At 36.3% G+C, this 23,001-nt stretch overlaps 2 protein-coding genes across 2 annotated transcripts; both read left to right on the top strand.

The window, feature by feature from the left end:
- The first annotated feature begins 1,975 nt into the window (after positions 1 to 1,975).
- Positions 1,976 to 14,973, top strand: LOC118469182 (CD209 antigen-like protein A). Its single transcript, XM_055009530.1, has 5 exons — positions 1,976 to 2,589; positions 11,443 to 11,523; positions 13,635 to 13,777; positions 13,928 to 13,977; positions 14,128 to 14,973. Exons 2-5 carry the CDS (start codon positions 11,478 to 11,480, stop codon positions 14,273 to 14,275), a joined length of 387 nt encoding a protein of 128 aa, XP_054865505.1. The 5' UTR covers positions 1,976 to 2,589; positions 11,443 to 11,477; the 3' UTR covers positions 14,276 to 14,973.
- A 283-nt stretch (positions 14,974 to 15,256) lies between these two features.
- On the top strand, positions 15,257 to 20,842 carry LOC111585097 (CD209 antigen-like protein 2). Its single transcript, XM_055010052.1, has 5 exons — positions 15,257 to 18,210; positions 18,758 to 18,847; positions 18,982 to 19,124; positions 19,255 to 19,355; positions 20,356 to 20,842. Exons 2-5 carry the CDS (start codon positions 18,820 to 18,822, stop codon positions 20,501 to 20,503), a joined length of 420 nt encoding a protein of 139 aa, XP_054866027.1. The 5' UTR covers positions 15,257 to 18,210; positions 18,758 to 18,819; the 3' UTR covers positions 20,504 to 20,842.
- Positions 20,843 to 23,001: the final 2,159 nt, after the last annotated feature.

Below are 23,001 nucleotides of genomic sequence, written 5' to 3'. Positions count from 1 at the left end.
AGTTTTTCTACAGTTTCTCCTCATTTATCATAGCCCAACATCATAACAGCTGATAAATCTCCCTTTTAAGTGCTAGCCCAAAGCCTAAAAATTAAACTGAACAAATCTCAGAGTGTATGTGCTGACTGTACAGAATGTGATGTGGTACTAGCCTAATATAAAATTGTCACTATAAACAAACTCTGGCAGTGGCTGCTTGTATAGTTAAAGATATTCTGAAATGTGGTGAATAACCTCAGTCTTTCCCTTTTGCAGTGTACTCTAGGCCACAATACATCACCGGTGAAGGGCTCAGTACAACATTTAATTAAAATTATGTTTTCAGTCAGTGTTTCACTCACAAACAAAAATCACATTTCAGGTCTACTCAACACTGGTTGCCTTTGTGTTTAGGGGGATTCGTGGAAGGAGCATGTGCATGTTCCAGGGTATGAGCTTCAATAGCTGAAGTAAAGGTTATATATTTTTATGTGAGTTAATCAACTTTCAAATCAGCTAATTCAGCAGTGACATATACAGAGATGTCACAAATGAGTTTCAGAGAGCAAACAGGAAACTGTGCTGGTTACAGTACATATCTCTTCAACAGTGTGTGGTTAGAGGAAGACAGGAGGAAGAAACTTCATGAAGACAATAAAGGGTGGAACCAAACCGGTTTTTCGTCTTTTGGCCACTGCAGGCATATATGTAAACATATCAGAGAAAATGTATGACTGTGACTACTATGAAGACATCAGACAGAGGCGTTCAGGTGAGTTCAAAAAGTCATAAGAATGCTGTATTTAAATTTTTTGTATTAGTTTTCCTTTCTTCAGTTGAAAAGTCTGTTTTTTTTAACGTTAGATTTATTTAGAACTAGTTTAGCTCTTTGACAAACACATGTATAAAATTTAAAATGATGCAATTGATAAAATTTCAGGTGTTTTTGTAGCAGGGATTCACTCGTTAAACGTGATCTTGCAACACTTGTTTAAGAATGTTGGTACTGCGATCACAAATAATTGTTAAATGTCAATTAAACATTTTCAACTATTTTCTTTATGTTCTGTTTGATAAGTTAAAGCATATTTTTGCTAAATTAGACTTTCACGAGCTGGAGAAACTGTGTAACACTGCAAAATCTGCAGACTTAACGGAGCGTATTATTCTTTTGTACAGAGTTAAAAAATGTTGGTGGTCTTATTTTACTATAAATGGATTGTCTTGTCCTTTAAGGAAGATTGTTTGACTTAATTTGAGTAAAACGTCCTTTGCTTTGTCTTTGTAAGCAATTTTGTCTTTATGATATATAATTACAAGGAACATGTCTATTTACAGGTTTCTTTGACATTAACTACACTGCAAAATAAAATACTGTTGGAAAACAACAATAATCCAACAGCAAGGGTGTCATTGTAAAAGAACAAATATATACAGTTTTTTGATGTGGACTATATTTACACTTTTTTCCCTTCTTTAACAGTTAATATGTAAATTAATTTGGTTTATCATGCATTTTTACTAGTTATCTGTAATTTACTGAAGCAGAGAAAGTCTGTAAATTCTTTTCACTTTAAAGAGCTTATGTTTCTTGATGAGTGTTTTAATGGCAGTCAGGCGTCTATCCATCCATCCATTATCTATACACCGCTTAATCCTCACAAGGGTCGTGGGGGTGCTGGAGCCTATCCCAGCTGACTCGGGTGAAGGCAGGGGACACCCTAGACAGGTCGCCAGTCTGTCGCAGGGCTACATACAAAGACAAACAAGCACTCACACATTCACACCTACGGGCAATTTAGAATAATCAATTAACCTCAGCATATTTTTGGACTGTGGGAGGAAGCCGGAGTACCTGGAGAAAACCCACGCATGCACAGGGAGAACATGCAAACTCCATGCAGAAAGATCCCGGGAAAGCCGGGACGCGAACCAGGGATCTTCTCGCTGCAAGGCGAAAGTGCTAACCACTACGCCACTGTGCAGCCCCCAGTCAGGCCTCTATTCACTTCAAATTCATTCATTGCATGCTGGCATCATATTTCTGTTTTTCTGGTTCCAAACATGCTTCTAAAGAAGTTTTCAACAGGGCATTTCGCGGTGTACATCAAGTCATCACTGTATTTTTTTTTTTTAATCCCATAAAACATTAACCTCATCATTTGAAGACCTTTATGTTGTATCAACCTGGAATTATAAGTCTTGGCATGAGACAGAATGCTCTAAAGTCAGCAACACTTTCAAAGTTTAAATACTAATAATTTAGTTTTTCTAGCACCATTCAAATTCAAGATCAGTATCATCAATCCAACTAAAATGTGAAATAAAATGATACATTTGCCATGTTAGTTTAAATCAGTCTTGGTAAAGATGTAAACGTAATATTTTAATTTACAAAGAAAGCTAATTTGGCAACAAAGACTCAATATGATTTCAGTTATTAAATCAGTGTAGAAAAAGTGAAAAGAATTTTTTGACAGTGTCTTGCTCCATATAACACAAGTTGTCTGTTCTGTGCAGAGAGGAAACTGTACCGACTGGTTGCTGTGAGTTTTGGATTCCTGTGCATCCTTCAAGCTGGCCTTAACGTTTCGTTGCGTCTTTATCTGAGTGAGTTTTTTTATTGAGAGGAATTAAATTGCTTAGCTCAACAATTTCAAGTTGTTTTAAGTTGTATTTAGAAAATCAACTATTCTAATCCTTCACTGTAACAAATTGCTGTAAAAATACAGCATATTTTGTACAGTAATATACCGTTCTTTGTAAATACAGCTGAATACTGTAAATTCACGTGTTTTTCAAGAACTAAATACTAACAGCAAGCTACCGTACAATCTTACAGCAGATTACAGTATTTTTCTGGTTTGGGTTGATTTGAGTGTAACTGTTGCTGCAGTCCGACCGTTACTCGTCTCGGCAAATCTTTCTGCATATCACCGCATTTAGCAAACAGTCAACAAAAAGAAGTGACGAAATAGGTTTAAAATAGTATGTATCAGTGATTTTACTCATTACTGAGGGAAGATGTGGAGAAAAGGAAGAACTGAGGACGATGATTTTCGGCCCTCAGACCTGCAGGGACCACCTGTAGCTGATCCATCCTGCTCCGGTTCACTGAACAAGGTAACTGTGATTATTAAAAAGTCAGCCTTACTTTTATTTCTGTCAGTCTATTTTATGTTTTATTCTTTGACAGTAACATAAACATAGCCAGTTAGTCACTGCTTGGTGTTAGCCACGAGTCGCTAGCATGAATGCTAACGTTTCCCACACTGTTAGCTAGCAGCTAGCATGAATGCTAACGTTTCCCACACTGTTAGCTAGCAGCTAGCATGAATGCTAACGTTTCCCCACACTGTTAGCTAGAAGCTAGCTAGCTAGAAGCTAGCATCCTCCCCTTTGGCTGCAGAGTGGACAAAACTTTGGCTCTTTCTTTTAAACCAGACCAGGAAAATGAATTTCTAAGCAACCAGATCCAGCTAGGTTAGGTTAGCTATCTCTGTCTTTCGTGTAATTTTCCATTAAATATCCAATGTGATGCTCCACTGATCTGTTATCACATCTCCACATGTACTTGTCTGCTTTTGAGCATTTAGGTAATTTCAAGTTTTAAAAAGGATTGTAGGATGTGTCATGTTGCTTTTCTCTCCACTTAGGAAAGATAAATTTGCTTGTTATGCAAACGGCTGCAAAAATTAGATTTAAATGTGTATTGAACTAAATAGCTGTTTTAAGTGGAAGCCTCTGTTTTGCTTAATAATTTGAGTTTCCTGTTTGTTTGTTTGGTTTTTTTTTTTGATTAATGTGACAGAGTTCCATATTAAGTTTAAGGGATCTTTGCCTACACACCTAATATATTCTTTCTTTGTCATTCCGTTGTAGGCTCTTTCTTGGTATCAACCCTGAGAGGGGAACAAAGGCCAGCCAGGAGAAGGTGATGTCCAAGAGGTCAGGAAGCTGCTTCAGAAAAAGACATCTACTTTAAATCCCCATGTAGCCTCCTTTATAAAAACACTGATGGACTCTGAGTGGGACTTCATGTAAACCCACAGCTCCTCTCCACACAGGTAGTGATGGTCCTCTGATACCCGAGGCTTCGACACATGCGCTGTAGCTCATGAAGCAAACGTATGGAGCCACTGTGCCGAGGCATGGTTTGGTCACGTGACTCGTGACGTTTGAATCACTTCAGTGACGTTTGAAGCACTCAACTGCTTCGAATCACCTGATTGGTTCGGTTTGTTATGTGAATCACTCAGCGGGATCGAGTGTTCCAGGATAGGAGATCCCTATTTAGTGTTGTTCATTTGAATTGTTTTTCGCAGAATAGATTGGTTTTTTTGCTGTTGTTTTTGCTTTGAGAGTTAGTAGTATGTCAGATTTCGTATTTCGTAGAGAATATATATATATATATATATATATATATATATATATATATATATATATATATATATATATATATATGTATATATATATATATATATATATATATATATATATATATATATATACATATGTATAAATATATATATATATATATATATATATATATATATATATATATATATATATATATATTCCCAACTCACCACCCCCATGCCACAACACCTGGCACAGAACCTTGTCAGGTGCTTAGCTGACAGACTACAAACCAAAAAAAAGAACAGTTCACTGACTGTTGCTACACTTGTGGCTCTGCAGTTCAAAACTTTTGGATTCACCAATCAGAGTGGCAGCCAGTGTGAAAGAACATTTAATAACAGAATGCACAACAATTAACATAAAGAATACCAAGCAGCAGTCATCTACGTCACAAGCACCACCACAGCCTCGTCCTCCACCACCAGCAGCACCTTCCACAGGTATTTTTTTTTCTCTTCTGAATAGGGAATGACTGACATTTCTGGTGATGATGATGATGATCTTCAATATTTTTCAGTTCAACTGTGGAGCCTATTAGACGAAGACGCAAGTAGAGCCTGGCAAATGCAAAGCGCCACAGCGAATGCAATGGTAGAAAGAACGGCAGACCCACTGGCTTACTGGGCAACCCACAAAACCGTTTACCCAAACTTGTACAATGGAGCCAGACATTTCCTGTGTACCTCAGCCTCATCTGTGCCGTGTGAACAGGTTTCTTTTTTTCTAAGGCTGGGGAGATAGTGAGTAAAAGAAGGAACTGCTTGAGTCCCAAACAATGTTCCCTGTAATTTTTCCTGAGTCTGAGCAACCACACAAACTCCCTGAGCGTCCCTTGGACCACTGTGAGCAACATCAGACGTGTGCACTGTGGTCACACCAGCATCACATCCATTCAAGTTACATGGTTCATTAAAAGAATCACATTACAGCATTTACATTTCTGTTAAAACACTTTGTCAACAGGAGCCAGTTGAAGGCTGCAGTGATTTTAGTGACACTACAATGTATAAGAGTGAAGTTATTGAATATTTGTCTCTCTTTACTGTTGCAGTGATTTTGCAAATTGCAGATGGACCCTGTTCACTCCATAGACACCAATGTTATTCCTGTAGCTTGAAAGACAGCTACTTTTGATAAAACTGGGCTTGTAGCACATTGTCTGCCTTGCAACAATGGGAAAGAGGCACCGTTTATGTTTTGACAACCTATATCTAATGAGTTATTGATGCTGGAAGCCCGAATCTGTGAATATCTTTTCAACTTTACTGAACTTGGGGCCACTACCACCTAAGGAGTGATATATTTAATTTTGAAAAAAGCATTTAGCCATACTTAAAGCTTTAAGTGCTTTATTAACACGGAACTAAAAAATTTGTATTGTTTTATTATCACAGGTTCTGTCTGAAAAGAGGTGGCATCATTTTAAACAGTGAAATCAAACTAACAAAATGTAATGACCAACCAGTGAGTAATACTGGATTCTGCAAAAACATAAACAACTTTTTTTAAAATCTAAATCTTATCTTAACACAGTTAATTTATTAACTTATTTATGTGTTTATGCATGTATTTATTGATTTATTTAGTACTGTTAACATATCAGAGTTCTGAGTGAGTTTTTCGTAAGATAGGCAAAGGCCATTTATTGATTACATATAGGCTCTTAAATGTTTATTAAAAACTGAAAAGCATTAAAAAAAAAAAACAACTTAGGCATTTATTGAGTCACTAAAATACTGTAGAGTACAGACCACATCAGCATGATTATAAGCATCCTCTGGTAAATGAACAACCAGATACTGATGTCTCTCACCATATGGACTTCAGGAGATGGCTGGGGGATGATAAACTGTGACCTACTGGTTGGATTCTCTCTGTTCTCATGTTTCTTACATGTTTGTCCCTGACAGCCGGGTCCTAATGTTTTTTGAGCAACACACCATACTATGACGTTTTTACAATGATGGTTCTACTATGGAACCAGTTTGACATGTTCAGGTGTTCTTTGTGTGAAAACTCAGAGAGTTCAGGTATCAGAAGGTGGTTTTCAACTTTCTTTGTTAACTTTCTGCTTCAACTTTAAACTAAATTTCCTTCACTAACCCCGCCCTCTGGACTTCCAGGAAGCTGTGTTCCTATTGGCTGTCCAGGTGGCTGCTTGGTGTTATCAGGAACACCTGAGCAGCTCACTGTCTTCCTGCTTTATTTAGCTGCAGACAAACATTTCCTCTGTTTCTCTTCACCACAGAACCGGGTTTGGCTCCATTGCTTTAGTTTGTTCTTTAGGTGTTGGCTTGCAGCTTCCAGCAGTAAAATCGTCTTTAATGTGTTTCTTGGTGTGTTTTAGGGCTTTGTACTGCATAGTTGTCTTGGTAAATGTGGTTCTTTAGCCACAGTTAGCACATGGTGCTAATGTGTGCAGTGATTAGTGGATTTGGTACAGCTGAGTTGTGTCTTTATCTTGGCTGTAGTGAGTCTTCAGAGGTTTTTGGTCAGACACATTCTGTATTCTTGTTTGAGAACCATCGTTGGTTGTCCAGAAGGTAAGAGTTCCTGTCCTGATTCTCTGTTCTCAGAGGTTCTCTGGTAGGCTGTAGGAGACTTTAGCGTTTGTGTTGTGCTAGTTTGGTTTTTGTACGGTTTCATTTGGACGACTATCTTGAGGCCCCTCCATGTGGTTTAGTGAGGTTTTCTGCAACAGTTCTACAAAGCAACCTGCAGCAGAAGAGACTTTGAGAGTTTTTAGGAAGTTCTGGAGACCAGACTTTAGAGCAGCAGAAACATTTGTCAGCAGTTTGAGCAGGAGAAGATGAGCTTCAGAGTAGAAATGAGACAGAAACCTTCTTGACCCCTGTGGTGAGGTCCTGTACCAAGAGTTTGAGCAGGTTGTGAAGAGTCTGTAGTTCTTTGGTCTGAAAGCACAAGAAGAGTCGACTCATTAAAGGAGAAAACAGGAGATATTGTTGGTTCTTCTGTCGCTCTGCAGTTTCCTTAGACTGAATATCAAGTTTATATTTTAAATGATTTCCCATGTGAGCCCAAGAAGACTTCAATAAACTCCCTCCATCCCCTGGACACAACATATTTTATTACCATGTTAAATGTTTTTTTTTTTTTTTTTTTTTTTTAATTAATGTTTTTGAGTTTTAATCATAGTTTTTTCTCTTTGCTTGTTTAGTTTTGTCATCTGTGTAAAAGGTGCTAAACAAATAAAGTTGAATTGATAAACTGAATAATTGACTAACTCATGATTGTGGCAACAGAAGTATTTTCATTGTGATTTAAGGGTTTATTTCATTTTTAAGGTTGGGGTTAAAATCTTGACAGAAAAAGAAGATTAAAGAAATAAACTACATAACAAAAAGCAATTAAATCAAACAAAAAAAATTAATACAATAAAACTTTTGAAAAGTTTTATTGTTAAAAAGATTTAAGAAGTTTAAGATGTAATTTTCTAATTAAACATTTAATTTTTTAATTAAATGTTTTGTCTTTTTAAAGGTTTAATAATCTAATTAAATGTTTTGCATTTTTTAAATGTTTAATATTCTTGTTTAATTTTTTAAATGTTTAATGATGGAAAATACTTTATCTGTAATTTCTAATATTTGTATTTTAAAAATTTTGTTTAATTTCATAATGACATGTATATTGTTGAATTATCTAATTCAATATTTTGTCTGTTTAATAGAGTTAAACATTAAATACAATTAAATTATATGTACATATACCACCTTTTAATGTTTAGTTTTCTTTTTAAATGCTTCATTGTATTTTCTGTTTAATTTCTATTTGAAGTTTTATTGTCTTTATGATGTAATTTTCTAATTAAACATTTAATTTTTTAATTAAATGTTTTGTCTTTTTAAGGGTTTAATAATCTGATTAAATGTTTTGCATTTTTTAAAATGTTTAACATTCTTCTTGTGTCATTGTATTTTTTAAATGTTTAATGATGGAAAATACTTTATCTGTAATTTCTAATATTTGTATTTTAAAAACTTTGTTTAATTTCATAATGACATGTATTGTATCGTGTTGAATTATCTCATTCCATATTTTGTCTGTTTAATAGAATGTAATGTAATTTAATGTTTAACTCTATTAAACAGACAAAATATGGAATGAGATAATTCAACACGATACAATACATGTCATTATGAAATTAAACAAAATTTTTAAAATACAAATATTAGAAATTACAGATAAAGTATTTTCCATCATTAAACATTTAAAAAATACAATGACACAAGAAGAATGTTAAACATTTTAAAAAATGCAAAACATTTAATCAGATTATTAAACCCTTAAAAGGATAACACATGGGTACCCATATAGCTCAACGGGTTAAACGGGTGATCCAGGTACAGGGGCTGGTTCCTGACGCAGCGTCCCGGGTTCGAGTCCCACTAGTGGCCCTTTGCTGCAAGTCTTCCCCCGACTCTTCTCCCCCGTTTCCTGTCTGTCTCTCACTACACCTATCCAAAAAAAGACAAGCATTTAATTAAAAAATTAAATGTTTAATTAGAAAATTATATCTTAAAGACAATAAAAGTTCAAATAGGAATTACACTGAAAATACAATGAAGGATTTAAAAAGAAAATTAAACATTAAAAGGTGGTAAAACATTTAAAAAGAAAAACCTTAAAGATTTAATCGAAACATTAACAGACTGAAGGTTCAAACTAACAGAGAACTACTCAAGAACTTTTAAGATTTCAGTCCTCAGACTGTGTGAAGGTTCAAACTAACAGAGAAGTACTCAGGAACTTAGAAGATATCAGTCCTTGGACTGTCTGGAAGTTCAATCTAACAGAGAACTACTGTGGGACTTAGAAAATTTCAGCCCTCAGACTGTGTGAAAGCTCAGGTCCTGAGGACTCGGGAGGTCTGGAGGCTTTGGAAAGTCTTGGAACTGAGGGTTCAACCCTCCAGCACAAAGGCTAAAGTCCAACCTCCTGAGAAAAACGGTCGAGTCGAGACTCAAGTTAAAAAAACTCAAAAATGGCAAAAAAAAAAAAAAAAATAGATGATAAATGCGCAAAAAAAAAAAAAAAAAGTATCGCGCGCAGCTTAGAGGGAACAGTGGTCCCAAAACTGTTGATAAATTATTTCTCAATAAAACCTCATAACCAGTTACATAAGCACACCCTCTTTACTGACCTCTTTACCAATAAACCCCAAGACATACTTTGCCAAAATCCATAATAATCCATAAAATCTTTATTTGCGCCAGCCCCATGTGAAAATGACATCAGTCTGTATTTGTAGAGCATCTCATGAATGTAGCAGCACCGTTTAAATGTTTCATAACACAGAATATAAGCAAAGAGTATATAGGGATACAGACAAACATGGGAAATAAGAAACGTGCTCTTCAATAGTTATTGTCATTATTATTACTAGTAATATTATTTTTGTGTCCACTACAACCCATACAATCATCTAGTGTAGTCAAACAGGAATGTGTGCATGGCGAATCAAATCCAAAACAATCCATGAACCAACGACCACGTCTTGATTGCACTTCATATTATTGACCACTAGATGTCCTACTCGAGCACTGTGTGTCATTGAGGCCTCGAGTAATGAACCATGTTTTGAATGAAGTGTCGAAGCTTCAACAAAGCCTCGATCAGCCATCACTACACACAGGACCTCACTTTCACAAAGCAAAAGCCCAGTCTGCAACCAGATGTTCATGTTGTCATTTTAAGGTAACAAGTCTCAGTATTGTGTTGGGTTCAGTATAAAATACTTCAGTTCCAGGTTTGTTCCATGACTAGGTGTTTATTGAACATGATCGAGTTACGAAAGACTGATTCTAAAGGCAGGGTTCCTGAAATATGATATGCAATTTTTAAACAGATTGTTGACAACCTGTTAAATATCATTAATTGTTTTTATAGATTTTATTTCACAAGACTTGAATTACTTGACATTTGTTAGCTGCTGAATGTGTTCAATCAAACTCAGTGTACCTGAACTAGAACATGCACAATGGGAACCTGTTCAGCATGAGGAAATGATTGTATGTTACTAAAATTGAATGGGTTAGATAGGTCAGTTTTTGAACTATGTTTGATACAGAGTTGGCTTTAATAAAAGCTTAATGTTGAAAAGTCATCTCTTGTCTGAGCCATTTCTATGCTATACTATTTCCTGGGGCTTTCATTTTGAAAGCCCCAGGAAATAGCTCTCTAAACAGCATAATACCGTAATATTTTTTACAGTAATAAACTGTTGTTGTAGAATACGGTACGATTACTGTAAAATAACAGTGCGCTGCTGGCAACTTTAGCTGCCAGCTCTTTACTGTAAATTTACAGGGAAATTTCTTAGAGTGTTCATATGCATAATCTTTAATTTGATTCTTTTGCTGACATCAATACAGTCAAAAATAGTGTAGTTTTACATTTAAACACTGAAAAGTATTAATTACTGTTTGTTAAAATACATATATATTTGTTGTGGATTTTATTCAGAGTTTATGCCTGTCTTTCTTTGCAGTTAAAGTGTAAATTTAAGAACAGTCACTGGCTGTAAATGAAATGGTGGTTATTTTAAAATTTCATAATGACAAAAAAAATGCAAGGATTCTATTATGCATACAGTCACTGCTGATGATTATACAACATGAATGCATTTTTAAAATATAATGTTAATCACTGTATTAAAAAATAGGTAGGGTTGTCATGAGTAGCAGTCTTCTGCTTTGAGTTGTATTTAGACTGTGTCTGAGCTGAATCAGTTTCAGTCTCCACTCCCCTTAACTTAACCTCAGCCACACCTAAGTGCCAACTCTTATCGAGCCATAACCATAAACTCATTCTAACCAGAAACATATAACCACATCTTAACCTTTAGAAAACCCAAGATTTTCTCTGCTCTGATACATGCTGGTGTCCACAGGTTAGAAAGCGTTAGCGTGTCTCTTCCCCTCTGTGCTACACTGTCATCTTCCCTCAATATGGCCGTGTCAGATACCGACCTTTTGAACTACCCTAAAAATAACCACATGCCTCTTTTGGTTATCTCAGAGAGTTCTGAAGACACCGACCATATTTTTAAAAATATGGCTGAAGAAAGAGACAAGTTGAGGAGGAAGTTGACCATGTTTGGTGAGTGTACAAATGAAACTGAATACTCTTGCAACTTTATGTGTTTTTTTAATGATCAATTGATTGATCTTTTCTTTTTTTTTTTTTTTGATTTACTCATGGGTGCATGGATCAGTGCACAAACTGGCCTTATTAAATCTGCAGCTCTCCCCTCTCTGTCCTGAACACCAACTTAATGATGTCCTCTCATGTTACAGTAATCTACTGTAGACCCGCTGGTCATTAATTTCAGTCATGATTGTGGTCATGGTGCAATCATATCAGCCACAACATTACAGCCAGCTGCCTAATGTGTATTGTGTTGCCAAAACAGCTCTGAACCATCAGGACACAGTCTTTGGTTCTTTGTCCTCTTGGTGTCCGGACATTGGCAGTGGATCCTTTTAGCAAGTCCAGGGGACATCCAGAATCCTAACATGTTCTCTGGTCACTCCTTTTGTTCTGGACCACCTAATCAAGGCCCTGACTAAGCATTTCTTCACACTGCATCAGCTCAGCTCATCCATCCATCCATCCATTATCTATACACCGCTTAATCCTCACTAGGGTCACGGGGCGGGGGAGCTGGAGCCTATCCCAGCTGACTCGGGCGAAGGCAGGGGACACCCTAGACAGGTCGCCAGTCTGTCGCAGGGCTACATATATAGACAAACAATCACTCTCACATTCACACCTACGGGCAATTTAGAATAATCAATTAACCTCAGCATATTTTTGGACTGTGGGAGGAAGCCGGAGTACCCGGAGAAAACCCACGCATGCACAGGGAGAACATGCAAACTCCATGCAGAAAGATCCCGGGAAAGCCGGGACGCGAACCAGGGACCTTCTTGCTGCAAGGGGAAAGTGCTAACCACTACGCCACTGTGCAGCCCCCAGCTCAGCTCAGTCATCACCAAACATAATGCTCATGTGCATCCAATAAACAGCCAAGCTTCAACTGGATGGTGTGGTCATTCCAAGTGAAACCAATCACAGCCATCATGAGCAGAGCTAAGCAAAGGCTTTGGTGATCCCTCAAAATAGTAACGGGTGGAATTGTTTGAGATGACAGCAGATTATGCAAATCCAACTTGAGGTTGATACAATTGCAAAGTTCTCTCCATCTCTGAGACACTTTTCCTAGATTGTGTTTATTGCATTTATTGTAAAACTCTCTTTTGGCATCACTTTCTGATTCACATGTCCTTTTATTTAGGTTGCAGTGCAGTGTAGGAAGTTACTGTCAGTAAAGGAACAACATTTTTTTCCTGGATTTGTCCACCACTGAATCACACTTTCCATCATCTGACAGAATGTGCATACACAGTTGCATTTGTAAAACAGCTGAAAGGAACACCCTCTCTTGTAATTATAACAGGCGATGTTTCCACTGTCAGTTATATTAATTAAACAATGATGAATGCACAACTAATTTGTTATGCATAAAACCAATAGACATGTAAAAAGTAAAGTTCAAAGGCCATTTTCTGTCTTTTATTTAAATCTGTGCATATATTCACAGACAAATGTCTATATTAAACATTTAACATACATATTTTATGTCTGAATTATTCTCTTGTTGGCTTATACACATCACAGGCTCTTAAAAAGGAGCTTGATGTGTCAGTGAAAGAGGAAGAGACAATGTGAAAAGGAAATGTATAGGTATCAAGAATAAGACAAGGGGGAAATGTTTGTTATCATCCATACACACATGTGACAACTTTGTTAGGCCTAATTATAGATTTCCAAGATAACTAAATAACCACATCCCGTACACTTCTCCTGTTCAAAAATTACACAAATCTAACCCAGTCCAGTTTTATTGCAGTGACGACCACATGCACAACACAGCAGCTAGTTGTTGTTTTTTTTTACCTTAAATATCACAGTTTAGCATTTATTAGCAGTATATTAAGCTTCAATAAATGGTTTATGATGTACTTTTATGTAGTTATAAGCAGTTACATGTACAGATAAGTGGAGGTTAGTGTGTAAACAAATGAATACTACCAATGTACACAGTTGTCCTGGTATAAAATGACAGTAGAAGGTATAATTGTTGGCAAATACTGTATGTTAATAAACACAATAGCTAAGTACAAACACATGACATTATCTCTTAACAGGTGACCTTTCCCAACAAGGATGGATGTACTTCAACAATAGTTTTTATTACATTTCTCCTTGGAAAAACTCATGGGATGACAGCCGAAGTGACTGTCTGCGGCGTGGTGCAGATCTGGTGGTTATCAACAGCAAAGAGGAACAGGTGTGTCTTTGTACATATGTATGCATGTGATGGATAGAGATAAACACTCAAAAAATAAAAAAATGCAATGGCAATGTTTCTGGTGTTTCTGTGGACAAGGAATTCACAAGACATTTCTGAAAGGACATCTGGATCGGCCTCACTGTCCAGGAGATGGAGAGGAAATGGAAATGGGTGGATGGGACTCCACTGATTAAGAGGTTAATACGTTATATTTTAATCACCCCTTCATAAATCAGTGCGATAAGTTACATTTTGAAAGAACGGGAATGCTTCATTTCTTCTCATGGTGTAAATGTGTTCAGACGGTAAAATTGAATATGAAATGTCTTTTCTCTGTTTTGTTTCAGCTACTGGGGCACCGATGAGCCCAACAGTCATAAAGGCAGCGATGAAGACTGCGGAGACATAAAGTTCTTTGCAGAGGAAAATGACTGGAATGATAAACCGTGCCACTTTAAAAATGTCTGGATGTGTGAAAAAACTGTGGCTTTGTGAGCATCTGAACCCACCACGTATGAATCATACATCTATCGCTTTTAGGTAAAGATAACAGGAAAACATTGTCTATGGCCAAGCTGCAGTTAAAGTCACTCATTAGCATACCGGCACACTTTGTTCTCTGCTGTGATTGCTCATAATCCAAAGAATAGTCCTCTAATTAAAGCCAAAAAGTGGTGTTTATGAGTAAAAAGAGTCATTTAAATACTGCTAAATTCTTCTTTTATGATAAATATGGCTCTGTTTTAATGTTTAATGGATTTTGTCAAAAGTGTTAACAAGACCAAGTGTGTTTAAAAATGTTTTTATTGTTTGTGCTCATCTATGCTCATGGACATTTGCAGATATTGGCAAGTTCATGATTTAACAACAAAAAGTTCTTATGATAATACAGCATTTTTGATAATATTATAGCTGCACGTATTTGAGACCATGACTGCAGACTGCATGTGACGAATCTGACACTCAAAAACAAGTGAATGTCTCTAACTAATGTTTAGACACAGACTTTATTTGAATCATCATGTAATGGAAACATCGCACCCAACACTGAATAATAATTTTAAAATTTAACTTTCCACTTGATGCTTCATGTTTCCTTAAACGCAGCATAAATATCATGACACGATGTTGCTTGACTGGTTGTCTTCAGCGTCACTGGTTGGTATAAATAAACTTTATGATTTTAATGAAAAGGTCTGGATCTGATTTTGTGTTTAAACAAACACAATCATCTGAAACGCAACAGTGGCCATATGGTTATGTCTAATGCTGTATGATGAGTTAATTTGATTACATTAAACATAATTTTACTAGATAGCACCAAATTATGACATATTCTATGAAAACTTAGAGCACTGAACTGAAAATATTATATAGGGAAGACAACAGTTACCTTTGACAACAGTGGAAAGGTACAATTCTTTTTTTTTTCACAGAAATGAACCTCCAAATGAAGTACTGAGAGAGATACAAAAACAGAGATGACGAAGGACAAACTACAGGAGAGAGAAGACATCAAGTTAATGACATCTAAAATTGTGAACAAAAGTTTACATACACTTGTGAAGACCATGTATATCGTGGTAGTTTTGAGTTTTTAATTATTCCTGATTTTTAATTTTCTATGAATGAATCATTGAAATATGTGTCTTTGTCACAAAAACAACCATGCATTTTGGTTCACTGATTCATTCAAAGCATTGACTAAAACAAGTCAGGAAAATCACTTTGAGCCATTTCAAAGCAGCTATAGATCCTAAAATCATTTGTTTTAACAGTTGTTTGTAAGTACAAAGTGCATGGTACAATTGTGTTCCTGAAGCATCACCTGCTGCTGACAGCTGGTCAGGATTTCAAGAGTCAATCAAGAATCACTAAAAAGCAGGTCTGCAATGAATTAGAAGCTGCTGGACCACTGGTGTCAGTGTCCACTGTGTTTTACATCAACATTGGCTGAGAGGCTGCTGTGCAGGAAGGAAGCATTTCCTTTAGAAGCAGAACCTTAAGGCCCGACTGAAGTTTTCTGCTGATTACATGAACAAAAAAGTCACTCTGGAGAAAGGTTTTTTGGTCAGATGAAGCAAAAATTGAGCTATTTGGCCACAATGAACGGAAATATGTTTGGAGGAGAAGGGGAGGCCTTTAACCCAAAGAACACTAAAACTACCAAACCATCAAGCACGGCAGTGGTATTATTATGCTCTGGGGCTGTTTTGGTGCTAGTGGAACTGGTGTTTTATATAAGTGAATGTAATAGAGAAGAAGTGAATGAAAGAGAAAAGAAGGAGGATTGTCTCCACATTCTTCAGGAAAACCTAAAATCATCCGCCAAAAGGTTGGGTCTTGGCCAACAAATTTAGTGGAACTGCACCAATTCTGTAAAGACAAGTGGTCAAAGATACAACCAGAAGCTTGTGAATAGCTACCAAAAGCAGCTAAATGAGGTGAAAATGACCATGGGACATTTAACCAAATATTAACATTGCTGTGTGTATATTTTTGGCCCAGCAGATTTTAGTCATATTTCCAGAAGGCCTATGATAAATTTGGATGAAAGAACCAAAATCCATGACTGCTTTTTTGTAGAAACATGTTTCAATGATTCCATCATAGAAAATTAGGGAAATAAAAGAGAGGAGAGCTGCTCAGTGCAATACGAGAGGTTCTCAGCAGCCCTGGCCTACAGCAGCATATCTAAGGGATGTTCAGGGTCACCTAATATAGCACAATGAAGTCTTTAAAATGCAATGGAGCTTGGTCATTAAGAGACTTGTATCTAAGAAGAAGGATTTTAAAATCTAGTCTGGGTTTTTACAGGGAGCCAATGAGTCGACACTCAAAAACTACAAACATGATCTCTCTTGCTGGTCCGGATCAGAACTCTAGCTGCAACAGTTTAGACCAGTGGTCCTTAACCTTGTTGGAGGTACTGAACCCCACCAGTTTCATATGCGCATTCACCGAACCCTTCTTTATTGAAAAATAAAATATGATTTTTTTCAAGTTCAAGACCTAGTTATATGTTTTACTGGTGCACAAAATGAACCGTGCATTAACATCACTTGTGTTCTTGTATTCCCCATCTCCATGCAGCTTAAGGAAGTGTTCCTTTAGTTTTGCCGGTGCTAGACTAGAATTGCTTAACTTGGCATTGCAAATCATGCAGATAGGACGCTGACTCCCATCACGTTCCGTTATACATGTGAATCCATGTTGTACATATTCGTCCGACCACTTTCTTTTTTTGCTCAACATAGTTAGTATGGATTAAAATATTGAAGAAATCACACGGCGTACCATCACGACAGTCACAAGTCGACTACTGAGCACACCAAATTCCCTGCAGCACAGATTGGCCAAGCAATGTAGCGTGATCACCTGCAGCCAGTGATGGCCATGCGGGGCGTGTCATCACCAATCATATGAGTCGGCTGTGTGTCTTGACCTCCATCGAACCCCTGAGACTGACTCACCGAACCCCTAGGGTTTGATGGAACCCAGGTTAAGAACCACTGGTTTAGACCAACTGGAGGTTTTTCAGAGATTTATTGAATTATCATGATAAAAAGAAAATACAGTCATCAAGCCTTGAGGTAACTAATCCATGGACTAGTTTTTCAGCATCTTTTGGAAACAGGATGTTTGATGATTCTTTGCAGATAGGCAAAACATATTTATGTGAGAGTTATGCTGATGAAAAAATAATCCAAGGGTTCTTCAAAGAAATTTTGTCTCTGTTGAGAAGTAGAAAATATCAATTCTTATCTGTCCTTAAGAATGCTGCCAGTTTCATTAAATGATTCATTTCGTCTGACTTACAGTTAAGAGGTGCAACATGGCAGTAATACAATATATAACATTACAGTAGCCAGGATGTATGTGTTTCACAAGCGTTATGAAATGAATAATCCAAACTCACATTCTGCCATTTGTTTTTTTATTTTTATTTTTTACTGATTTCCAATAAAACTGTAGACAAAATTTACAAGAGAATAAATGAGTCAGGAAAGGGTGTGGGTTAGCGAAAGTTGGTGAATTATGAGGAAGAGAAGTGTGTTGCTTTGGTAAGCAGATTATTGTCAGAAACAGAAACAAGGAGGAGTTTACAGAGAAGTTCAGCTCTTCATCACTGCATATCTTTGTCACACTCAAGTTGGTAAAACAGGTTTAAAATTAAAAAGGAATCAGAGCTGATGATGGGCGTTAGAAACCTACCTTATGCTTCTGGCAGGAGTAAGTAACCTAATGTTGTATTTCCACAATGTCTGTTGCTGTTATGTAGCTTGTTTAATTCAGAGTTTACGATGAACAATGTGTCTGCTTGATTTTTTTTCACACAGAAGAAAAACTCTACACACTGGTTGGTGTGAGTTTTGGACTCCTGTGTATTCTACAGGCTGCTCTTAACGTTTCCCTGCATCTGACTCTTTGTGAGTCTTCTTGCATTTTTTGTCTCCATTTGCCTTCAGAAAATGAACTGAAATTCACTTTCGGAATAATATAAGAGCTACCATTCCAGTTTGAATAATTACAATTATTCAGAATGAATCAATTTTATCTATACAGCACCAAATCTTAACATTTATCATCTCAGAACACTTCACATAGTAATGCCAAGACCTTATAAAACTGGAATAACTCTTAAAAGAATTAGAAAAACCTAAGTATTCCTGTCCTTGGTAATCCCAGGTGTGTACATTCATGACAGGGTGTTATGTCAGTGCTCTGATGTATAGTATTGACTTATTTTAATTGTACTGGGAACATTTTATCTTTTCTAGGTGCTCTGGGACAACAGATAAATGTGTATTTACTTTTTAAATGTATGAATTAATTTTAATTAATGTGATTATTCTGCTTCATCTGCACTGTTGCTTTTAAATCGGTGAATAAATAAAACAAAGACAAGGGTAAGTCTCTTTAACCAGCCTCAATGTTGCCTTCAGTAACAGGAAATGTGTGAATTTGCTTCTTTAGACAGTTCTGATGCAAAAACACCAGATTTTGAGGCCACTGATCAAAACTTGACGGAGAGAGAGATGTTGAAGAGGAATCTGGATATATTTCGTAAGCAGGATACTAAAGTCTGATACTCTAATGTTATATTATTACTATTATAGGTAATATTAATTTTTATGAATTAATAGGGATACAGCAAGATCTTAGCTTTTTTAAAGTTTCAATATTGTTGTCCTTAACAGATCAATATTCCCAACAAGGCTGGGTGTATTTCAAACACAGTTTCTATTACGTTTCTCCTGTTAAAAAAAACTGGAGAGACAGCAGACAGGAGTGTCTGCAGAGAGGTGCAGACCTGGTGATTATCAACAGCAGAGACGAACAGGTGAGTGTTAGAGTGAAATCATGTTTGTGAGAGACACAGGAATGAAAAGGTGTAAAATTATGTCAGTCACAATCAGGTGGGAGGCTGGACAGACACTGATCATGTCTCTGTTTCTCTTACTCTAAACAAGGTGTTTACCACACAGTTCAAAAAGGCCATATGGATCGGACTGACAGACTCAGAGACAGAGGACATATGGAAATGGGTGGACGGAACTCTGCTGAGCACAAGGTTCACAAATTAACTTGCTGCTTAAAAACAATAATGACTAATGATGTGACAGTATTTCTATATTAATGTATTACTACTGAGTAAAATGATGGTCTTTCTATCAGTTCTCCAGCCATCAATGGGAGGACTTAGTGACCATCTTTGTTTTTTCAGGCAAATAGTGTAGAGATAAAAATTAATGTTCAATTTGATGATTCAAATAGTTTCAACAACTGAATTTTATAATGTTTACAACTCAGTACTGCTTCTGATTGTCTCCAGTTCAAGTTCAACGTGTTGCTTTCAATTCAGAGCTAGTCTTTTCATATTTATTATTTTACAATTTTTATTTAATTGTTTACTATTTATTCAAAGGTACTGATGCAAGACAAATTCTAGCATATTAAATATATTTTAGAAAACAGGGCAAAATACTTAACTTAATGGAACAAAATGAAAATGGCCTATCACAGGGTGCTAGTGTAATGTTAATAATAATAATAATGATATTTGTGGCTGCCTGAGTGAAGTAATTACTTTAAACAGTGCTTCCTAAACTGTTGTGTGAATATCTTTTGTTTAAATCACACCTTCAATTCTTACATTCGCCTTGGTCATGCTCATTTTTGGCTCCAAATAAGCATCAGATTTTACCATTTTTAACCGAATTTTGGAAAAACAGAACACAGCTGTTAGAATTTGACAATATTTTACAGTAATTTATTAAAGAAAAATACTGCAAAAACTTCACATCAGTGTTGCACATTAACAGGACGTGCGTTTCTTACTGCTGTTTGGAAGTTAGAAGATTTCCTTCCATCCAGTAGGTTTATATTTGTGACTGTCTAACGTTCCTACCACTGCTGATGTTAAGCTCGGGTCACTAGATATGCATTCTAATTTTTCTGATACCCACACCTGACTCAAGACTTTATCTACTGATAATCTGAAAGTTTTTTGGGTGAGGTTTCAGCTGCTTCTTTGTGTTTTGCCCTAAATACTGATTGTGGCTTGTTTTCAGCTACTGGTTTGGCAGTGAGCCCAACAACTTTGGAAGCAGAGATGAAGACTGTGTAGAACTCGGTGTCTATGGAACTGAAATGAACTGGAATGACGCACCGTGTAGGTTTAAAAACTTCTGGATCTGCGAAAAGATGCTGGTTCTGTAATTCTCCATCTGATGTCACCAGACAGGTGTTTGCCATCATACACAGACACAAACACTTATGCAAACATGCTGTGAGTTTATCTTCATAAACCTTTTCACTGGGAGACATTTTTATGTGTCACTGCAGTAAAATCAGTGGGATCACAAAGCTAAATTAATGATGGATGGATATAATGTAGCTGCTTTGGTTTCAGGATCCTGATGCTGCACATGTTTGTTCTGGTTTCTGAGTGACATAAAGTCTAGAACAGAATTCATGTTTAGTTTTCATAGCTGTGGTTACAGGTTTTGTTAATGGTTAGTAAATCATTTACTAATGTAGAAGTTTGCATTCTGGAGCTTCAATAGCTGCATCACTGTGTTTCGTTTAAATAAAATGTTTTGAACTATGCAATAACATAGTTGTCTGTTTCTGTTTTTCTTAAATCCTGAGAAACCATGAATGGCCACATGATGATGATGTTGTTATCATCATTAGCAAAAAATTATTCAGTCAGCAGTCACCTAAAATAATAAATTTAAGTAAATCTAGAATCCATCAAACATAAATAAAAAAAATTTAATATAAATGTAAATCAATCAATTTGCTTGTTATTATTTGTAATTGAACGAAAGAGAAAAACTGTAAAATAACAATTATTGAGGTATTGACTTTTTTCTGTTTCAATTTGTCTTTCAAATACTTTGAAATATCAGTAAAATTAAATTTTTTCCCAACTTAACACAGTAAAATCTGTGTAATTTTAAGGTCAAAGTTGTAAAAAAAAAGCAAACTAATATTCACAAAAAATATAGAACTTTAAAGCGTATGTTACTGACAGTTTGGCCTGTTTGTTTATTTATTTATTTATTTATTTATTTTTTACAGTCATTATGTAAAAAAATGTTTTTTTCCCCTCTGATTTAAATGATGTTCTCTGTAATTTCATAAAACAGAAAAATTATGTAAAATAACAGTAAACTGGTTGAGAATTGCAGTTAAAAAGTGTTAAAATGTTTTTTTTTTCAATTGTTGCAGACATAATCCATTTGGTATTGTAAAGACATTTTTCAATATCTGAATGTATACAACATGCAAGAAAATGTCTGTGTGTTGTCACGTTGATGTTTCTTATGAGTGCTGCATTAGGCTGAGGCGTCATTGCCTCCATATTAATTGTACGTGCTGTCAGTATTTCCTCTCAACCTCAGATAACAGTTTCTGTTGCTGCGTTGATGCTGCAATGATTAGTCGTCGGAGACACTGAGAAGCCGATATCTGCAACAGCTCTGTAAAGTTCAGCTTTTAGTTAGGTAGCATGAAGTCACAGGTATGACCTTTAAATTCTCGCCTCTGTTTATAGGAAACAGGTGTTTATTCATGAGATGATAAACTTCACACCATCTGCTGTTTTAATATGTGAGAACTGAAGACGTAAGAAGTGAGAAAGGACACATTTAGCTCGTCATCTTGAGTTGTTTTTAGGTGTGAAGGTTTCATCTTTTAAGAGCTCATTTTTTTCATGTATTGTACCGCAGCTAATGTATTGGAGCTCATTTTTGCATCTATTATACCACAGCTAATGTATTAGATCTAATGTGTTACAGCTAATGTGTTATAGCTAATGTACTACTAATGTACTACAAATGTGCAAGTGTTCCAGCCCAGGTGTTTCAGCTGGAAGAACAACAAACAACATCCCACTGGACTGAACTGTTCCAAAGTTATTCAGTTGTTTTCTACCAGAGAGCTGTGGACGAGGCCTTACAGAGTCCAAACGGACACCTGGACTTGTTCCTGCGCATCTTCCTTGGTCTGTCACTGCTGACTAATCAGAATCTCCTACGAGGTACCTTTAGTGGTACCAGGCACTGAAATGAAGAAGAAATTGAAGAAAACAAGGGTGGTCTAATGTTTTTTCCATGACTGTGGTTATGAATTTGTTGTCTCACTACTCAATTTCTCTGCATCCACACAGCACATATTCAACACTTTAAGTTGTTATTTATTAAATTATTATTGAGTTGTGAATAGACTGGGTTTTTGGCATGCGTTTTTTTTTTTTTTTTTTTTTTAATAAATTGCATATTTTACCTTCAATTGTCATGGTAAGGAGAATGATATTCTTCTTTTAGTTTTGGAACTTATTTTATTGGATTCCTTGACTCTAAAAATGTACACTTTGACACCAAGTTTGTCATTATAACTATATCAGAAGCAAATATATGGGCCTCTGAAGTATAATCCGCGCCGATGTGTGTGATCTTGCTTGTGTCTTAGGATAAATTTATTTCCATGACTCTAAGGTACTTCCATGCCAAAGGGGACCTTTGCATCATGACTTGAAATCAAAAGTCACTTAACCTCCCTACTATTATGTCTGTGCTTTTTCTGGGCAGTGTGTAGGCCGCCCTGCTTTGGTGAATTTGTATCTTCAGGCATTTTGGATGCAGCCCAGATTCTGGTGGAACCAAGCTAAGTGAGAGGATGTGGACTGCTGGAGCAGAGGTTAACCTACA

Source organism: Amphiprion ocellaris, chromosome 4 (genome assembly GCF_022539595.1).
Source record: "Amphiprion ocellaris isolate individual 3 ecotype Okinawa chromosome 4, ASM2253959v1, whole genome shotgun sequence".
In the NCBI taxonomy this organism is placed as follows: Eukaryota; Metazoa; Chordata; class Actinopteri; family Pomacentridae; genus Amphiprion; species Amphiprion ocellaris.
The sequence above is the reverse complement of the archived record's forward strand: the minus strand, read 5'-3'. Positions and strand labels throughout refer to the sequence as shown.

Bases quoted from the DNA above. Each gene is read 5' to 3' on its own strand.
- LOC118469182 (XM_055009530.1), top strand. From the start codon at position 11,478: ATGGCTGAAGAAAGAGACAAGTTGAGGAGGAAGTTGACCATGTTTG. The intron at 11,524-13,634 runs GTGAGTGTACAA...ATCTCTTAACAG, and splicing joins GAGGAAGTTGACCATGTTTG to GTGACCTTTCCCAACAAGGA. The intron at 13,978-14,127 runs GTTAATACGTTA...GTTTTGTTTCAG, and splicing joins GGGACTCCACTGATTAAGAG to CTACTGGGGCACCGATGAGC.
- LOC111585097 (XM_055010052.1), top strand. From the start codon at position 18,820: ATGTTGAAGAGGAATCTGGATATATTTC. The intron at 19,125-19,254 runs GTGAGTGTTAGA...ACTCTAAACAAG, and splicing joins TCAACAGCAGAGACGAACAG to GTGTTTACCACACAGTTCAA. The intron at 19,356-20,355 runs GTTCACAAATTA...GCTTGTTTTCAG, and splicing joins GGAACTCTGCTGAGCACAAG to CTACTGGTTTGGCAGTGAGC.